At 31.7% G+C, this 18,664-nt stretch overlaps 1 protein-coding gene across 1 annotated transcript in view; it reads right to left on the bottom strand.

The window, feature by feature from the left end:
* Positions 1 to 36: 36 nt before the first annotated feature.
* The window catches only part of LOC106466800 (death effector domain-containing protein-like), a 21,086-nt gene continuing 2,458 nt past the window's right edge, over positions 37 to 18,664 (bottom strand). Inside the window, exons 2-4 of the mRNA XM_013927101.2 lie at positions 16,183 to 16,467; positions 8,783 to 9,022; positions 37 to 7,906 (exon numbers count right to left, since the gene is read on the bottom strand). Of these exons, the coding sequence (XP_013782555.1) occupies positions 7,776 to 7,906; positions 8,783 to 9,022; positions 16,183 to 16,467 (656 nt within the window). The 3' untranslated portion in view covers positions 37 to 7,775. The remainder of the gene's footprint in view (positions 7,907 to 8,782; positions 9,023 to 16,182; positions 16,468 to 18,664) is intronic.

Genomic DNA, 18,664 nt, shown 5'->3' with positions numbered 1-18,664 from the left:
TGCTGTCCGTGGCAAAACATCCAGTTTCATTAAATGCTGCCATGTTGGATGGGAAACATTTCCTACTAGCAATCAACAGGAATACAAGATTTGGGAAATCTTACATGCTGTCCGTGGCAAAACATCCAGTTTCATTAAATGCTGCCATGTTGGATGTGAAACATTTCCTACTAGCAATCAACAGGAATACAAGATTTGGGAAATCTTACATGCTGTCCATGGCAAAACATCCAGTTTCATTAAATGCTGCCATGTTGGATTCTAAGACATTCCCTACTAGCAATCAAAGGGAATACAAGATTTGGTAAATCTTACATGCTGTCCATGGCAAAAGATACAGATCCCAAACAATATGACTATTCAGTTTCTTTATATACACCAATGAACTTACTTAAAGTATCAGATAACATAATTTTAGAAGACAAACTTGTACATTTTCACCCAAGATGAACTCAAGTATTCAATGTCCATAATGGTGGAGTAAACTATAAGCACAACTTTTCTGATGTCAGTACAAGATGGACCTTTAAACAACTGAAGTCCTTTCTTTACACTGTACTACTGATTTCAGTGGTTCTGGCTACTGTTACTTCATTAACAAATTAGCCTCAAACAGGAAACACATAAAAAAACGACACATATACGTGTATTTTCATACCAAAAAATCTGTTTACACATTCAAGCTCAAATATTATTAAAAAAGCTTATTATTATGCTGAATATAAATGATGTGGATAATGAATCCTACAAGAAATTAAACCCTGATTTATTTACCTCCATTATTTTGTAGTGTTTGACTGTATCTATGCATTATTCAAGACTAACTATTCATTTTTACAGTAGTTACTCTGTATGGCACTGCACTAGACAAAAATGGGTCATGTATCATAAAAAGTATACCTTTCATATACAAATTGAATATAGTGTGAAAATATCAATAATAATAATATACTGAGAAAATCTACAACATGTTAATTTCATTTTCATAAGGTTCATAATCGTGTAAATAAATACAATGGAAAGACAGGTTACAAAGAAAAAATATGCTAAAATAAAATTAAATCCAGAGCTAATGTGATGGTTTACAGCATGTTGTGGATAAATTAGGAACATATGTTCAAATGCCCACAGGGTTTAGTAAAAGTTGAATATTACATATATTTAAATAACTAATTATTTGTACAAATCAATTGGATAACTAATAATTTATGAAATTATTCACTACAGAGACTGAAAAACACAGCAGTCAAAAATCAGCTGCAATGTTCCTGTCATATGATATTATACTACTGAAGATTGTACTTTATGCTATGGTATGAAAGCCATTTAAGCCTAACTCCTCTACATCATTATATCCAAAAAAGGTAGGTTAAGGTGTTACATTTCCCAAAAGTCAATACCTCCTTTTACGAGTTATTTGTATAGATGACCAAATTGGTGTAATTTTGTTGTGACTACAAACTTAGTTTGGCCTTTGAACATAGGATAATTATATATATATATATATTAACTGAGAAAGATAATAATATACTTTGAAAAAGAACTCTGAAAACACTGAAATCCTATCAAAATTCAAAAACTTTTCACGACTTCTGCAATTATGTACTTAAAATCTATTAGAGTTAATTCTAAACTGTTTTACATAATCCAAAATCATTTTTAAGTACATGTCAAGAGAAAAATGCTACCATAGCAGTTATAAAACTAAGCAAAATATTTGGAATTAGCTAATGACATATATAGTTTCTATAACATGTGGAATAAACATTGCAATTATGATGAGTTCCTATAACACATGTGTATAATAACGCACACTGTTAAAACACGACATCTTATTGTTACTACGATTCAAGATAACACTGTAAGGAATGAAACTACAGCAAAGTGTACAAGTTGACTTAGGTGTCAATAAAACTACACCTTTTCTTATCTTTTTTTTTCAGTAGAATCTTATTTTATTCTTCTAAATGAAATGATGAGAGCTAATGATATTCAAAGCTAGATTTGAGTTGGTTATAATTATCGGTTTTATTGCATGGTGCAAGTTAATTTGTTACTTGTTAAATATTTTTCACAGCTTATCTACTGTGCAGATAAAGAAAAAGCTACCAATAATTACTTTACATACCTAAGTGTATAACCAATGCTGAAGCTGCTGGATTACAGTATATGTTACACTTTTATTTACTGCTATAGACATTACTTGTTTAACAAATTAAGAAAAACATATCTTATTTGAAGAAAGTGGTCTTGAACTGCATCTATGACTGAAGCTAAAGCATTAACTATTTTTTATTCCCATGTAGAATAGTACAGGAAATTATTATAATCTTATAACCTGTAATAAATCCTAAACATATTAACAAGATATATTTAAATAAACTGAAAATAAGAAAGCAAATGTTTTACCTTTGTAAATTGTTTTAAGACTATCAAATATTTTTTTTTCAAATTTGTCATAAACAGACACAAAATTTATAAGCAAAACTTGTAAGTATTTCAAACTGTTAAAAGTGTAGTACTGCACTTGATATATGAATACTGAACAAACTGCTATAACATTTCATCAAGCTTTCTTTTCTTAATCAGAAACTTCTGAAATTAGTTTCTGCTTTAGAAATAAGTCACCTGATTCTACTTAATACCAATAAAAAATTCTTTGTTTTTACAATATAAGTTACTTTCTACACAACATTTGTAGAGAGACTTTTAAAATTATGAACAGGATCTTGCAGGACATTTAAGTGTAGTGGCTGAAGATGTTTTGTGAAGAAAAAAACAACTCACTTCCCAATATTACAAAAAATTATCATTTAAGCTATTTTACAGTTTGTGAGCAATTACAGGTTCAAAAGCAGTTCAGATTTTTGCAAGACTCATCATCAGTGGTAAATTTTAGATGATGATGATGCAGGAAAACATAGTGATAAATAAATGTTTTTTTTTTACAATAGCAAACACATACTCCGACTTTTATTCAACACTACTGTTTTCGTTAAACTAAGTCTAAGTAGAAAATATACATGGACATAGCTTTCAAAGAACAGATCATGAATAAGTCATTCACATGAAGATATGTTTTGTACATTCAATCTCTTGAGAGTATGTATTTACAAAATAAATTTATCCAATGTAATGTGAACTTTTGTAGCTATTACACTAAACACTCACATATGTGCACATTATTTATTTAACTTGGCAATTGAACTGAGAGTATCAAACACTTCTTTGTATCCACTACAAAACAAATTGCAAAGTTTAAAATTTGGAACATGCACAAATATACAATGGTGTCCGAGACTAGCAAACACAGAGTTCGGTATGTCATGATTGTGGTAATTTTATTTAACAGAAAATTTGGGTTTCTCATCAACTACAAAATTAACAATAAAACTCATAAATTTTTATCTGGAAATATAATATTACAATGTAAAACCAACAGAGATATTTATGCTCTATGATTATTTTACACTGTCCAATAGGTAACATCTGGCCACACTTTCAGTCTTGCTTTTACTTCTAAACATACTTTTCTTAAATAGTGTGTATATAAAAAAGGCAATGTTCTATCCAGTTTCAGAAAATAATAAAGAATACTACTGTAAATGACAAAAGAGAGCAATAAAAGTTATTCATTTCCATCATTTTTAATTTACTTGGATTTTATATCTTTACTATGTATCTGTGTTAGCATCCATCACCCAGAGATGGTTGGCTTAATTACCATAATTTTTGGTTTGGCAATTGGAAACTGTCCAATGGTGTACATAGGCAATTTTGCCCAAGGGAGGATAAAACACACCTGAAACAGGGAACATTTCCACTTTTTATCATGGATTTTTGCCTTTGAGCTTAAGACACAGGTAATTAATGTCAACTGTTACTTTCCATAAAGCACAGTTTGAAATCAGAATCTAATGTGGTCATTAGGGGTTTAATAACAAAAGAACATTATCTAACATTGTCCTTTATACAATTCTTGCTTCCTTAACATGTACTCTCAGCTAGTTTGTATAAAAACATTTATTTAAACTGAGTTAATACCCTACTTGAAAGTTTACTAGCCTTTATAAAGACATTATTTTCATCCCAACTGTTATAAAATACAATCTCATCTCCTCTTCTTTAGATTTACAATATCCATAAAACTTGTTTCATTACAGATTAAAAACATGTTAACCAAAATGATATAAACATACATTTCAAGTTAACAGTTACATAAATGCATCAATTTCTAATAATAAATTTAGTGTTATTTTCAAAATTAAAAATACTTACAAGCACATCACAAAATTTGGAAACAACTACTACACTACTGATTAATTTGTTTCACGGACTGTACAGTATTGCAAAGTACATAAGGCAAGGTTACACACATTAGATATTTACTGTAGAGTTTACATAACAAGAGTACAAATACAGTTCAGCAGATTATAAGGGTTTTGGAGCAATAAGGAACAATTTCATTTTTAAACCAACCAACAAGATTCACTAAGAATAACACAGTAAAATATGAGTTTCATAAAATTACCCCTTTTTTCAGTGCATTTTAATATACAATTCGACAATGGTTTTGTTATAAAAATGAAGTCTCTTAACATGGTAAACTGTCAGACTTCAAAATGAGGCATTTATATAATTTGATCAGCTGACAGTTATAATGGTTTTTAAATGTCCAAACTAGCTAAAAAATAGGAACTTGCATGAAGCAAGATGTAACAGTTAGTAATTTTGTTCTGCACTACAGAAACCAATGCATCAAAACAAGACCCATGTTCTAAAATTCTTGACATTTGACTTCTAAGTAAGTTCTACATTTTAGATCTTATATTAGTCTATTTGAAATTCCTATCAGTTTCATCCACTGTGTCAGTTGAAAGGGACATGAAATATTTTGGGATGCAGACATAATTTTTTAGCCACAGTATAACGGCTCATAGAATGGCTCCAAGTACCAACTTTTAACTCATAGCTCCATCTCTCTTGATCGATTTGAGATCTAATTACAATTTAGGACCCAGGAGGTCAAACCCTTTTGAGTGATGTATTTGATCACACCCGAGGTCTCACAGATTAATTCACTATAATCCTGCCTAAAATAATTTCAATTTGAGGATAGACTGGTAGATATCCTGATGAGTAATAAAATTTAATCAGGGTATATGTGCACCTTATGCTCGGTATTGCCAACACACAAAAGTATAGCTAATAAAAAGGAATAAAAGGTCTCATAGATTAATTTACTCTAATCCTACCTAAAAGTTTCAAGTGCCATGGCTATTGAGGATTTCCTCTTGTTAATATTGCAAACATAATGTCCTCCACAAATATGATTTTACCTCAAAATAGCATAGCAGAAAATCTGATGCTTACTTCTTTTTTTCAAGAGCTCCTCTTTTCCTGTACACATTAACATGTACCTTCTTATGTAAATGACCTGATATTGTGGTTCTCAACCTTTTTCTTATTTAATGGATCCTTCATGAACCAAAGACAATCTCAAGGACCCTTAAGTACACAAGTTGATAAAAATTTTCAAATAAATCATTATCTTCTTTTAATCGAACATAATATTTATAAACTATAATATGAAATCTTGATGTTTCCAGCATGTATTACTAATAGCTCTGAAGCTGACATGATTTTTTGCAACCAGTTTAATAGTTATAAATGCTTGTAAGAAATTAATGATATCTCTCTGCTGCACCCAACAGTTATTCAACATGTAGCTCTTAATTTAAACATACAAGTTGACTAAGAACCGGAATTTATCATTAGCAGTATGAAAACATAAGTACATATACAAGGGTTGTCAGAAAAGTTCATGGCTTTACCTAAAAAAAACTGGAATGTACAATATTTTTTGATAAATATTAAGTTTGAACCTTTATTATTATTATTTTTTTTATATAAGTAAACAACACATAACTTCTAACTCAATGAGCTTATTTTGTGTTGCAGATTTTTCAAGGAAAGAAGTGAGCAGTGTTAAGCTTCTCGGAAAAGATTGTTTTTCATGCCATGATAAAATATATTTTGTTAAAAAGAAATGACACTGCAAGAAATCCACCAGGACATTAGTAGCAACATTAGGAGAGGGTGCTCTAGCATATTCAACAGAGAAAGGTGGTGTGCTGAGTTTAAGCATGGTAGACAATCACGTGAAGATGATCCAACATCAGGTTGGTCCTCAGCATTGACCACAACAGAAGTTGTAGATAAAGTTCATGATTTGGTTATACATGATAGAATAATTTCCATTAGGATATTAGCAGAGGAAATGGGAAACAGTAAAAGTACTGTAGCAAACATTTGGTTTGGGTATGAGTAAGGTTAGTGCCAGAGAGATTCCAAAAATGTTGTCACCTGAGCAGAAAGGGATCCGAGTTGTTGAAAGTCAATTCCTACTCCAAAGGTTCTGTAAATGTGGTTGAACTGTGGGTTCACCATTTCGACCCAGAAACAAAAATGCTAAACTTGCAGCGGAAACACCCAAGTTCACCCATCAAAGAAGTTCAAGTCACAATCTTCTGCTGAGAAGGTCATGGCATCAATTTTTAAGGAAGCCAAGGGCATTTTACTAGTTGATTATTTGAAAAAGGGTCAAACCATTACAGAAGATTACTATACATCCTTAATTAATTATGTGCATCAAGAAATCAAAGAAAAGAGAAAAGCTTGCTCACAAAAAGGTGTGCTCTTCCATCAGACAATGTCCCAGCTTACAAACCACATGTTGTTATGAATGCTATTCATGATGCTGGCTTTAAATTACTCAATTACCCCCCCTTACTCACCAGATTTACCTCAAAGGCATTAATGATTGATGATGAAACAAAGATTTAAAAACACAAACAGATTAAAGCAAATGAGAGTAAATTTTTGAAAGTAAATAAAGATGTAGAAAAGAGAAAATGCTTACATGTAACTTTATAATATTAATAACTTTTATCTTTGAATCAAAAATTTTTTATTACCTTTGCAATACACAGAAAACAGGGCTTCTTCGTGTTTTTAAGTACTATCAAAATACAGGGGTACACCGTTTGTTTAATTAAAATTAACTTGATTATTCAAAATGTCAAAAAATTCAGAAAATGGGTCTCACTGTTTCAGAGGTATTAAGCTGATAGGAACCTGTATGAGCTGATGGTATGTATTTGCCTATAGGAACAAAAGTTCATGTAAGGCATAAGAGGCACATTTTTATTTTTACCCAATCCCTATTGAAAAAGTAAAATAAAAATAATGAATGTGTGTATCAACTCCCATAATCAATTAAGATGAAAAAAAGTATTTTCCCCAAGGTGAATATTTGTAAATTTTTTTAGGCTTAGATAGAAACACATACACTAATAACATCAGTGGAATAAATTGAGAATTAAAAAGAACTAACTCAAATCTACTTTAACATTAACAACACACTTGATCTCAAAGCTAAAAAAAGAAACACCCCTAACTATAATGAAACTGTAAAATAACTTGTACTTAGTCCAGCTTTACATTAATATTTCATTCCAAATATCCAAGCAAAATCTAGAGGTCAATACTTTTTTTACACTTATATTTAAACAATATATCTATCTATCTATCTGTATCTATAAACGTATATAACACTTGACATGGTGGTTTATCTTCCTCATAACTGGTGATTCAATGAATGAAAAAGAACAATGAACTTTAATATACAAGAAACACAAAGCGACATTATAGTTTCAAGTGGTAACAAAACATTTTTTTTGTATTAAAAAACAACAAAAATAAATTTCTACTTATCACTGTACTTGTTGCAGATTTTGAAGTAGTATATGTCTTCCTCTTTCATAGTCATCTTCATCTACATTTACTAGAAGTTTTATGGCTTCGTTGCCAACAGCCTGTTTAAGGGAGTCTGTGATGAAAACACCTGAAATGGGGGAAAAATTACAGAAGTCTTCAAATGGCATAAAAATTAATTTAACTGAAATATTATTTAAAAAAACAACAACTTTTGCCATATGTTCTATCAATATACTTCTATGAAGGAGAAAAAACAGCAATCTTCTTTCACAGATGCATGTCTTTCTGATGAAAGATTTAATTACAGCTTTTTAGCCCAGTAGCATAAGATGAAATTATGTCTGAAACACAGACATTACAAATATAAAACACCGAATGTTTTTGAACCTAAATTACATTTTGTGATAAATTTAAAATTTCTAATGCAACAAAACCCCTATATGTTGTAATTATGTAACAAACCAGTAATTTTAAAGCCAAATTTCACACTTATATATATATGCATTAGATCTTTGTTGAAAGACATATTGCAAGCAAATATTTTATATATTGTTAAAACTAATACAGATAACATTTGTCATACATCTTATTTATAAAAATTTCTTTACTCCTGCATTAATGTTACACACCAGTTTTTTCAAGACTAACCTTATTGTACCATGATGAGTATGTTGTAATTAAAAACATTCAATCTATACTTGTTTGCTTACGATATGCTACCACGGTTCAAAATATTTAATTGTGATAACCTTTGATTTTCATTCTGTGATAACATCATTCATGTAAACTGGAAAATATCATATCACCAACCTAATTTTTGGTCAACATCCAAGTAGATCTTGTTGTACAGTTCCATATCAATCTACCTGTATTTCATTTATATGCTAACAAATTTTCACTCTATAGCATATATAACAATGCATAAAATTAATTTAACTCTAGTCAATGACATGTATAAAATAATTATAATTAGTGAATTTTTTAAATACTAAATCTTACTAACCTTTCAATGCATCCAATAATGCTCCATTCAAGTAATCTCTCCAAAATGCATCCAGATAAGTAATCTCAGAGAATCTTATGTTACAGACAATGTCTCCAAGATCTCGAGAGCGCAAGATAGTATTAGCTTGGCTAAAACACTCCAGCTGACGTTCAATTGGATCTGCTTTATTTGATGATACTGCCCCACGAAGAGCATTTTCATAATTGCAATATTCAGCTCGAACCCTGAGACGAACATCTACAAATAAGGAAGAAATACAAGATGATAAATTTATCATCATGTAAATTTTGAAATCAGCTAAATTATTATCAAGTGGAACATTCTTAATGGTCATATTTGTTAAAAGAAATTAACTTACAAAAAAATAAACATTTTCATTCAGTTAATCAGTAACTTTGTAACTGATGTTCATCCCTAAGCAAAGTGCACTGTTTAGATTTATTGAATCTTACTTGAAGACTGCAAGAATAGTATGAAACTATTATATGCTAATCTTTCTCTAAAAATTTAATTGGTCAAGTAAAAAACTGATCTAATTTTTTTAATGGATTGGGTTTCTTCTAATGTAGTTTAGACATTTTTTTTTGCAAATAACTAGTGCTACAATTTACAACTTCGTTAAATCCTAAATAGCATTAAAAATTAAGAGTGTCCTGTTTTGAAACATATGTTAACATTTTCCTTACCTGAACATATATTTCAGATAGATACTTACCTCTATGCATCACTAAGAGCTATTACCTCATAACAATTTTAGTGGAATTTCCTGCACATGCCACATGTATTGTGCTAGCCTAAGATGTAATCATCAAAATGCTGTAGCCTTCCACCAACAGAAGGGCAACACAACTACTATGTGCAGTAACCCCTGACAGCACTAGCATATTATCATAAGATCATTCTCAACAAAACAAATAAAATGCACTGGAAATAGGGAGGAAGGGTGGGAAGTGGGGCAGAGAGGTTAGTATCTATCGGAAATATATTTTTCAAGTAAGAAGAATGTTAAATTCAGAAATGTTGCTTACTTCTCTACACTAGAATCTCACAATGATGAGGAGAGTGGTCGGTGTTGATCAATTACAAGGATGAGCTCTTCTGAAATAGCAACAGAAAGGAAAAGCTCATGGAATGTGACTTCCATAAGAGGGGACATCTAGTGGAACAGCACCCAGTGAGATCACATGTGATAACAGAGCAAAGGATATCAGAAAAATCTGGTGCTGGTAGTTAAGTGTTGCAAAAGTGGGCAGAACGTTAGAATGTGTAGCATGGCTAGGGCTTTAGGCCATCCTTTCTTGATCAAATACTTACATGAGATAGATACTACATCTGAGCAATAGTATCAATAGTATTCACTATCAAGATAGTTTAGCACTACTCAGGAATACGACACTTAACCTTCATACTATTTGAATAGTGCAAGTAATACTTGCACATTTGGTACCATATCACATTATCACTCAGCCATTTTTCTTTATAACGAGTATTAAATATAACGGATGACATGATGGACAAGGTGGTGAATGATTGTAGTATTAGTTCGAGTAATAGTGGCTCAAGTGCAAATGAAATAGAACTGATTCCATTATAAGGTTTTACAAGCAAGATCTGGAAGTTTTTTGGTTTTCCAGAAAAAAGATGGCATGTATTTGGAAAAACATAAAAGGAAATGAACTGAAGTACCTTGTAAAGTTTGTAGCAAGCAATTCAAATATTGTGGAAATACTTTTAACATGTCTTTACATTTAAGCAATGTGCATCCAAGTGATTTTGTGGTAATGGAAAAAAAAGAAAATGAAGCAGTAAACATAAGTAAGAAAAGTAGTGGGAGTAAAGGCAAAGTGCTAAGTTCACAAAAGCACCTTCCAGCAATGTCTGAGGCTCAATTGCCACTTATCAGGTGCTGGAAGAAGCTGACAGATACAGTATGATATTTTCTTGCAAAGAATATACAACCAATCGATACAGTTAATGATCCTGGCTTCCATTGTGCGATTAATGTTTATGAGCCACGCTACTCATCTCCAGATTGCAAGATCATAGCTTGTCCTTATATGCAGGAATTGTACCAATAGGAGAAGTCTAAGAGTCCAACAAGAGCTTGATGAAGTAGAATGTTATGTTATTACCACAAACATGTGGACGTAACAATCATACTGTGCTATTACAATTCATTTCATTGCACAACAATTCAAGGTATAAAGTTATCTTATAGCAGTCCACGAGTTTCCTGAAAGTCACACAGGTGTCAATATTGCAGCAGAGCTAAACAATATGCTAAACGAGTGGAAGTTAACATTTTATGGGGTAATTGCTGCTACTGCAGATAATGGGGCAAACATCACTGCTGTAATTGAGATGCTTGAAATTTATCATTTGCCATGTTTCAGTCACAAACTGCAACTTGCTGTTGATCAGGCTATAAAGTTGCCAGAGATATAAAAGATTATTGGTACGTGCAAAAAACTTGTAGCTTACTTTAATTGCTCTCCAAAACTATATTACCTGTTGCATCAAAAGCACAAACAATTTTCACTTGTTAATGACACTCTAATAAAATGGAATAGCAGTTACTATATGGTTGAAATAATAATCCAGCAGGAGCAACCATTGTGTGCTACACTAATGAAACTCAAGAAAAGTGATTTAATGCCTACTGATATAGAATTATCCAATATGTTAATATATCTATGATATGAGCACTATTACTTAAGCTACTTAATAATCTTTTGAAAAACTGCGACACTGACTGTAGGATTGTTAAAATGATGAAACTAAAGATGAAATAATTTACATGATCACTACACTGGACCTATTCTTGATCTACTAAACAAAGCTACTTTTCTTGACCTGTGTTACTGATTCATAAAAGTTTTAGTAGAACCTGCAGCTTATTGTGTACAGTTTGATGAAACTTCATCTTAAAGCACATTTCATGATGAACGGAAACTAATTCAGATATTAGAGGACATTGTTCAACCAACTGCTGAACAAGATGGTGAGGCTACAGGAAATGATAATGACAATGCAAGAAGAGAGATAGCAAGTTATAATGGTAATGAAAATGCGATTGACTCATGGGGCAAGGTTAGTCCTTTAGAATTGTGGGCAAGACCCAGTAATAGATATTGCCATCTGGTACAGTTAGCCAGCAAATATCTTGCAGTTCCTACAGCCTCTGTTCCTTCAGAACAAGCATTTAGCCTTGCAAGACATATTGTGAACACTAAGAGGTCATGTCTGTTGTCAGAGAATGTGAACATATTAGTCTTTCTAACATCTAACTTGCAGTAAACAAAGCATGCTTTTTGTGAAGTAAAATTTTTAAGTACCTGCATGATTATAATGTTATTAGCATACTCATGAATACTATTACTGTCAATTTGTTGTAAAAATTTCTGTAAAATATATTATGAAGTCATCAAAGTACCTTAAAGTTTAAAGTAACTTATTGTGATAGTGCTGACAAACATGAAATTAATAGCCAATATTAAACTATCATGATAGTAAAAAGATTAATATTACTCTGGCCTACTAAATACTATAACAGCAGATAGAGAAAGGAGGAGCTCTAACCTGCATTTAAAGGCAAATCCAAGTTCCATCTGGTTGGACACATCCACCGGATATTGTTTGGCAGATAGGGTACCAGGATGTCCTGTATTACATTTTCACTTAACACCCTATAGTGACCAATTGTACTGTTTCTCAGTGGGGGCCCAATTCCATATGATTGTCCTTGATGACATTGGACCAGTCATACTCTTCAGTATTCTCCCCTACACATATATTGCCCCTTCCCCATTCTTCTAGTGGGGCACAAGAGAGCCCTTCTTTCCCCATTCCCAAGCTGCTGGGGAAGTTCACATGGAGAGTTTCCTCTGTAAGTGGTGCCTCCCTGTTTTAAACTTTGGGTTAACTAAAAACAGCAAACATTTCCATAGTGGGCACTGAGAAGAGATGGAAAAGTTTACCAGTTTCTGTACTTCCCTGTAAGGAATCACTGTGTTTTGTTTATTTCTCATTTTTGGTGTGTTTTACTTTTTTTGTGTGCATACAAGTATATGATTACTACAGGTAAGTAGCCAACTAAGGTATCCATAGTCTAGTGAGACAGGAAACCAGGTATCTAAGGAAGATTGTTAATGAGCAGCCACAGTCTGAGATTCAAAGTAATTTGAAATCTCTCAAAGATTGGTACATGGAGAAAATGGGTAAGACTTAGATGAAGGCGAGAGAAGGAAGGGAAGCATATATCCAAAAGAAAAGCATCCAAACCAAGGAGATCCCAAGAACAGAAAAAAAAAAGACAAAAAAGTACAAGAAGAAATAGAAACCAAAGGAGTAGCCAAATAAGAAGGGGTGTTCCCATCAAAACCATCACAATCAAGATGAAACGACACAGTGAAGAGGTGAAAGGTGGAGATATAGGAAAGAAGTAAAGGTAATGCGAAGACAAGCAGATTGCAGGAAAGAAAGAGAAAAGAAGCAAAAAGAGAAGCATCCAAGCAGATACATAGGATAAATGTGATTGAGGTTCAATAAATTTTACAGGGTCATGACTGGAGGCCATAGTAAAGGAGTCACGAAGACAAGGAAAATATTGATCAATGCGGATTTGGAACAGAAGGAGGCCCATAAAGTAAAGCAACCCAAGAGTCATTATAATATACAGTAAAAAGAGACAGGAAGGCATGCACCATAGTTACGAATATATAAAAAATAAAAGGAAGAGGTACCTTTTCCTCATCAGAGAGAATAAAGCCAGAAGCAAAGGCTGGGGATGAAAGATCTGGCCAAAATTGTCCACAGAAGACAATGAAACAGAATGATGAAGGACTGGAACTGGAGAAGAAGTAAGCAGAATGGAACCAACCAGCTGATGTATGATAGTGATAACAATATTTGTAAAAAAATCAGCAGCGAACATGTTATAATGTGGTTCATCATAGCTTTACAAGATCATGATAATTAAATATGTATTTCCATGATATTTATAGTACCTTGCCATGGACTGAAATCCAAGACCTATCACATGCTAAGCACTCGTTCTATTAATGAGCCAAAGGGAAAACTAATGATCATCAGCTCCAAAAACAGATAAGGTACCTCAAATCACCACTGACTCGGAGAAAATGCCTGAAGAGGAACATATAGGCCTCAAGGCTTTTTTTGTTATGCATCTATTGTTTTATAGCGCATACAAGAAATGTGGTGGCTGGAGAAAAAAACAAGTTGCAATCTGGTGAACAGAATGAAAGAACAAATATAATCTAACACTAAATAATGAAAGGCAGTCAATCAAAGTGACTAGGAAGTCTAAAAACAAAGGAAAAACATGTCTGAACATAGGCAGTGCTAAGGAAATAATAAGCCTATGATCATGTGCTAGTGCTTATGGGGATTACTGCATATGGAGGTTGTGCTGCTCTCCTATTGGTAGAAGGCAAAAGTATTATAACGACTATATCATAAGCTGGTGCAATACACATAGACACATGAAGGGGGTTGGAGTTTTTTCAAGGCTTGTGATATGCATAGAATATTCCACACAAGTTGCACAGGAGGTACTAGCTAAGTGGTGCAGAGAAGTAAGTAATGTTTCTGAAAATTTTATTTAACCTCCTCACCATAATGGAGGCATTTTAAAAGTTTTTAAAGTAGCAGGAACAAATAATAACTTCTCTCTTTTTTCCATAACATTAATGCCTTTTTCACACAAAAATTAAGTGCTTTCCAAGTCTGTATAACCCAATTAACTAGCTCAACACTTCTCAGTATTAAAACTTTGTATCCATATTCTGGCTTGGTCATTTTGCTTTCTAAGGTCCTTTTAAGAGTGCTGTTACAGCTGTACAAATCGTAAATTATCAAATGAAACCTCATTTGTATCCTAAAACTACATTTCAGTAAATAAGACTAAACATTTTATTGAGGGGGAAATCAACATTAAAAAGCTTAGAATTTTACAAAAATATATTTTGGAGTATAAAGTGTTGCAGAAATCATTTAAGGGTTTTTCAGTCCTTTGCAGAGTCACTATATGACTACTACGACAAAAGTAGAAAAAGTTTGAAGAGGATCATGTAGTTTTTGTTTACATAATCTCAAGAAATAATTTTACCTTTTTTTGTAGAATTTAACAATAACTAGGAAAATATAAATTAAAAAATTATATGACATGTAATTCAAGAAATCTGTAGTGATATGACAGTAAAAAATAAGTCACTGATTAAAGTACAATAATGGGTTAAAACTAAAGTTTGCATACGTGTAAAGGTTAAAAATGTTAGTTATACAGTATCATTATTTACTTAAATTTGTTTTGTAAGAAAAAGTTTCGTAAAAACATACATAAAACAAAAGATTCCCACATATCACCTATTGTATTTTGTGTTAACACTTAATGTTATTCAAGTTTAAAACTAATGAAATCACACATACAAACCTGTTATTGGAACAAAATCTGCAATTCTTACTTGTCATGGTTCAACACAGTATTTATGGTTCATGATGGGTCATTAACTCAATATAATTGGTTACCTATGAGCATTGATTACAATCTTTCATATTATCTGTGTATAAAATAATGACTAATTCTATACTAATAATAATATTATTCTTCTCTACTTCAAAAAAGTGAGTAACAATATTTGGCTTACATCAAATTGAAATATTGCTGTGTAAAAAATAATGAATAATTTTATACCAATAATAATCTTATCCACCTTTACCTCTTAACAAGTGAAGTGACACGAGTTAAGTTTATTATCCCTTTATAAAATATCCACATGCTTGATCACCTCAATAGTTATATTCATTTGAAATCTTTAACTCAATCCCAAGAACTGAGTGTAAATAAATTATATTAACCTCTACTTAACTATAATCTTACTAGTCCTATTACATTTATTTATAATCAACATGATAAAAGTAAGTTTTACTTTCACCAACAAATATTCAAGTTTTATTAGACTGATCTTGTGAAAATCTATAAGGAGAAACCTAAGAAGAGGTATTAATCATATTACCAGCTTGTAACAGGTTTTGCACTATGTTGCATTGTATGTCTGATACATTTTCAGATATCTATCAGACTAAACAAAAGGTAGTTCAAAAATGTCTTTAAAAACATAAAACAAAATGAAAATGGGAAGATTAATCTTGTAAGAATAATCAATTAGTTGAATGAAACTGATTTATGAACCCAACATTTAATTGATTAGCAAATACAACTAACAATTCATGAAAAAAGTTGAAAATGAAAGATTCTTTCATATCATTTAGTCTTCATTAATTAATGGCTATAATAAACTCAAAGGCTCATACAATATGAATTTTTTATTACTCTAGAATACGTGTTTAAATAAAGTATTATCTTCAGAAAAACTTACCACTTGTGTACTTTATTTTGGCTCCTGAAGGAAAGTCAGTCAGATCACTGTACTCAGGTCTCTGGGAGCCAGTGGGTTTCTGATGTCTAGGGCTTCGTCGGAGCTTCTTCACGGGTGGATCTATATCATCAGTGTTTTGGTTTCTTCCAACTCTGGTGTCTAATGAAGTTGATGGTTCACCTGATATGGAACCTGGACTTACACAAGTACTGCTTGGAGTTTGACCACTTATTTCAGACAACTGGTTGGACTGAAGTAGATAGTGTTCTACAGGATCTAATGAAACTGTCGAAAGATACTCTATTTTAACAGTTTTTACAGGTTAATTTGGTGTTATCTACTTCTTACTTATAGTCAATAACATAAATGTTTACCATAAACTTCATACACTATTCTTAGACACACACACACATAGTGGGCTTAAAGGACAAAGTTAAGTAGCTATTAGTATCTGTCCAATTTTTATTAATGCACATGAGCCAGAATTTTTGTATTTACTATATCAGCTGAAGATGTACAAGAAATACTCCAAAACAACACATCATTAACAGCAGGTGAAAGAAAAGATGTTATTCTTTCATTGTTATGATGGCATTATACTACTCAATAAAGGTCACAACCGTTAAAGCATTATCATGTAAGACATTCAAGTGCTAGAACCTTCCAGAATTACTTACAATGTTCTAGAACATTCATGTAGTTGAAATTTTACCTTGTAGCAATCCCCAAGTTTTATTCAGCATGGATAAAACTTGGTGTGAAATAATTATTTATATATATTGGAACAAAATGAGGGGGTGAGTGTTGTAAATCACAACTTCAATAATAAAAACCACCCTATTACTATTTTAAAAAATTCAAGTATTCATTGAAACCTTGCCTCCCTTTCCATATTTTAATTATATTCAGAATATAGTACAAAGAATTCAGAAGCATACTTCCTATCAATCCTCCAGATAATCTTGTACGCTTTAATAAGATCATCATAAACAACTCTCCAGCCTTCAGGTACCTGGCCAGTTTAACATTTAACTTAAATACCAAAAAACAATAGCAAGGCCTAAAAATCTGAATACTAAATTAAGCCTAATGCAAACTTACACTTAGCAGTACCTACAAGAATAAAACCTGTGTCCAATCCTAATTAATCTAACTAAAATACACTCAAATAATTATTCTAAATTTCATAACTTAATAATTCCAAAATAATATTTAACTCTTCCAGGAAAATGTTATACCTGCAACTAAAAGCTTTTAACCTCTCAGCAAAAGAGCTCAAAAATACTTGGTCTGTTACTCTCAACAGTTCCTTCTTCAGAAAAAAGGATTTGGTATATTTAGATTTTCAGAAAGCATCTGACAAGTGCCACAGAAAAGGCTTGTTAGAAATTATCTCTATAGAGGTTATATTTGTTGCACCACTAGGTAGTTCGCAGCTCACTTTTGAGAAACATACTGAATGAATGTAATTAACCTATAAGTAAAGAACAATTTAATTTTTGCTAAGAACAACAGTGAACAAGAATTGCAAATAAAAGAAAGTCTACTGATTATCACACTTAAACTTAAGTTGAATTAACAAAACTTTATCCCATCAATCCCCTGGATAATCTTGTAAACTTCAATAATAAGATCATTTCTTACCCTTCTTTACATGAAAGAAAATAAGTTAAGAGATCATAACCTACCCCCACAAAATAATCTCAACCAGGAATATTTTTAGTAACCCTCCTCTGAATTTTTTTTGTATTTACCCTTTAATAATAAGGGTGAACATCAAATTTTCCAACCAGTTATATTATTTGGCTTTTTACCAAGCAAATATGTTTTTGAATGTTATTATAAATAAACTCCATTTCTTCTAAAATTAAATTTAAAATAGGTACATACAGTAAATTGCATTTTTAGAAAAAAAACATACATTTTAACACTGTTCTGCTTTCATAAGGTAAAATATACAGTTAAAAAAAAGATTTACAACTTATGTTACATTTAAAAAAAAAAAGATGAATTTTTCTTTCCAACAAACAAGACTGTGGAACACTTGTTTAAATTTCAAGTTTATGTGTTTTTGTCTTCATCAAGTTCATGCACAGTATCAACATAGATGATAAATGTAAATACAAACCATAGCTGTGTCTCCTGATATAAGAACAGAAACTTTAATTTATAGTTCTTATCACTGTATCAGCCTCCACAGAAGGCAGGTAATAGCATTAATTAATATTAACTTCCAATCAGAGCAAGCTATGTACTTATACTTTACTGTTACACTACAATTCCCATTACAATCTTAAACACCTCAATCAGATCCCCCTAAGTCTTCTTTTTTCAAGAGAAAACAATTTCAGAGATTTCAACCTCTCCTTCTATGACAACTCCTCTATGCCAGGAGCCATTCTTGTAACCCTTCTCTAAACTCTTTCCAACAATTCAATGTCTTTCATAAGGTAAAGAGCCCAAGACTGAACACAGTATTACA

The sequence above is a fragment of the Limulus polyphemus genome, unplaced genomic scaffold (assembly GCF_000517525.1).
Source record: "Limulus polyphemus unplaced genomic scaffold, Limulus_polyphemus-2.1.2 Scaffold2384, whole genome shotgun sequence".
Classification (NCBI taxonomy): domain Eukaryota; kingdom Metazoa; phylum Arthropoda; class Merostomata; order Xiphosura; family Limulidae; genus Limulus; species Limulus polyphemus.
This window is presented reverse-complemented; position numbering and strand designations above follow the sequence as displayed.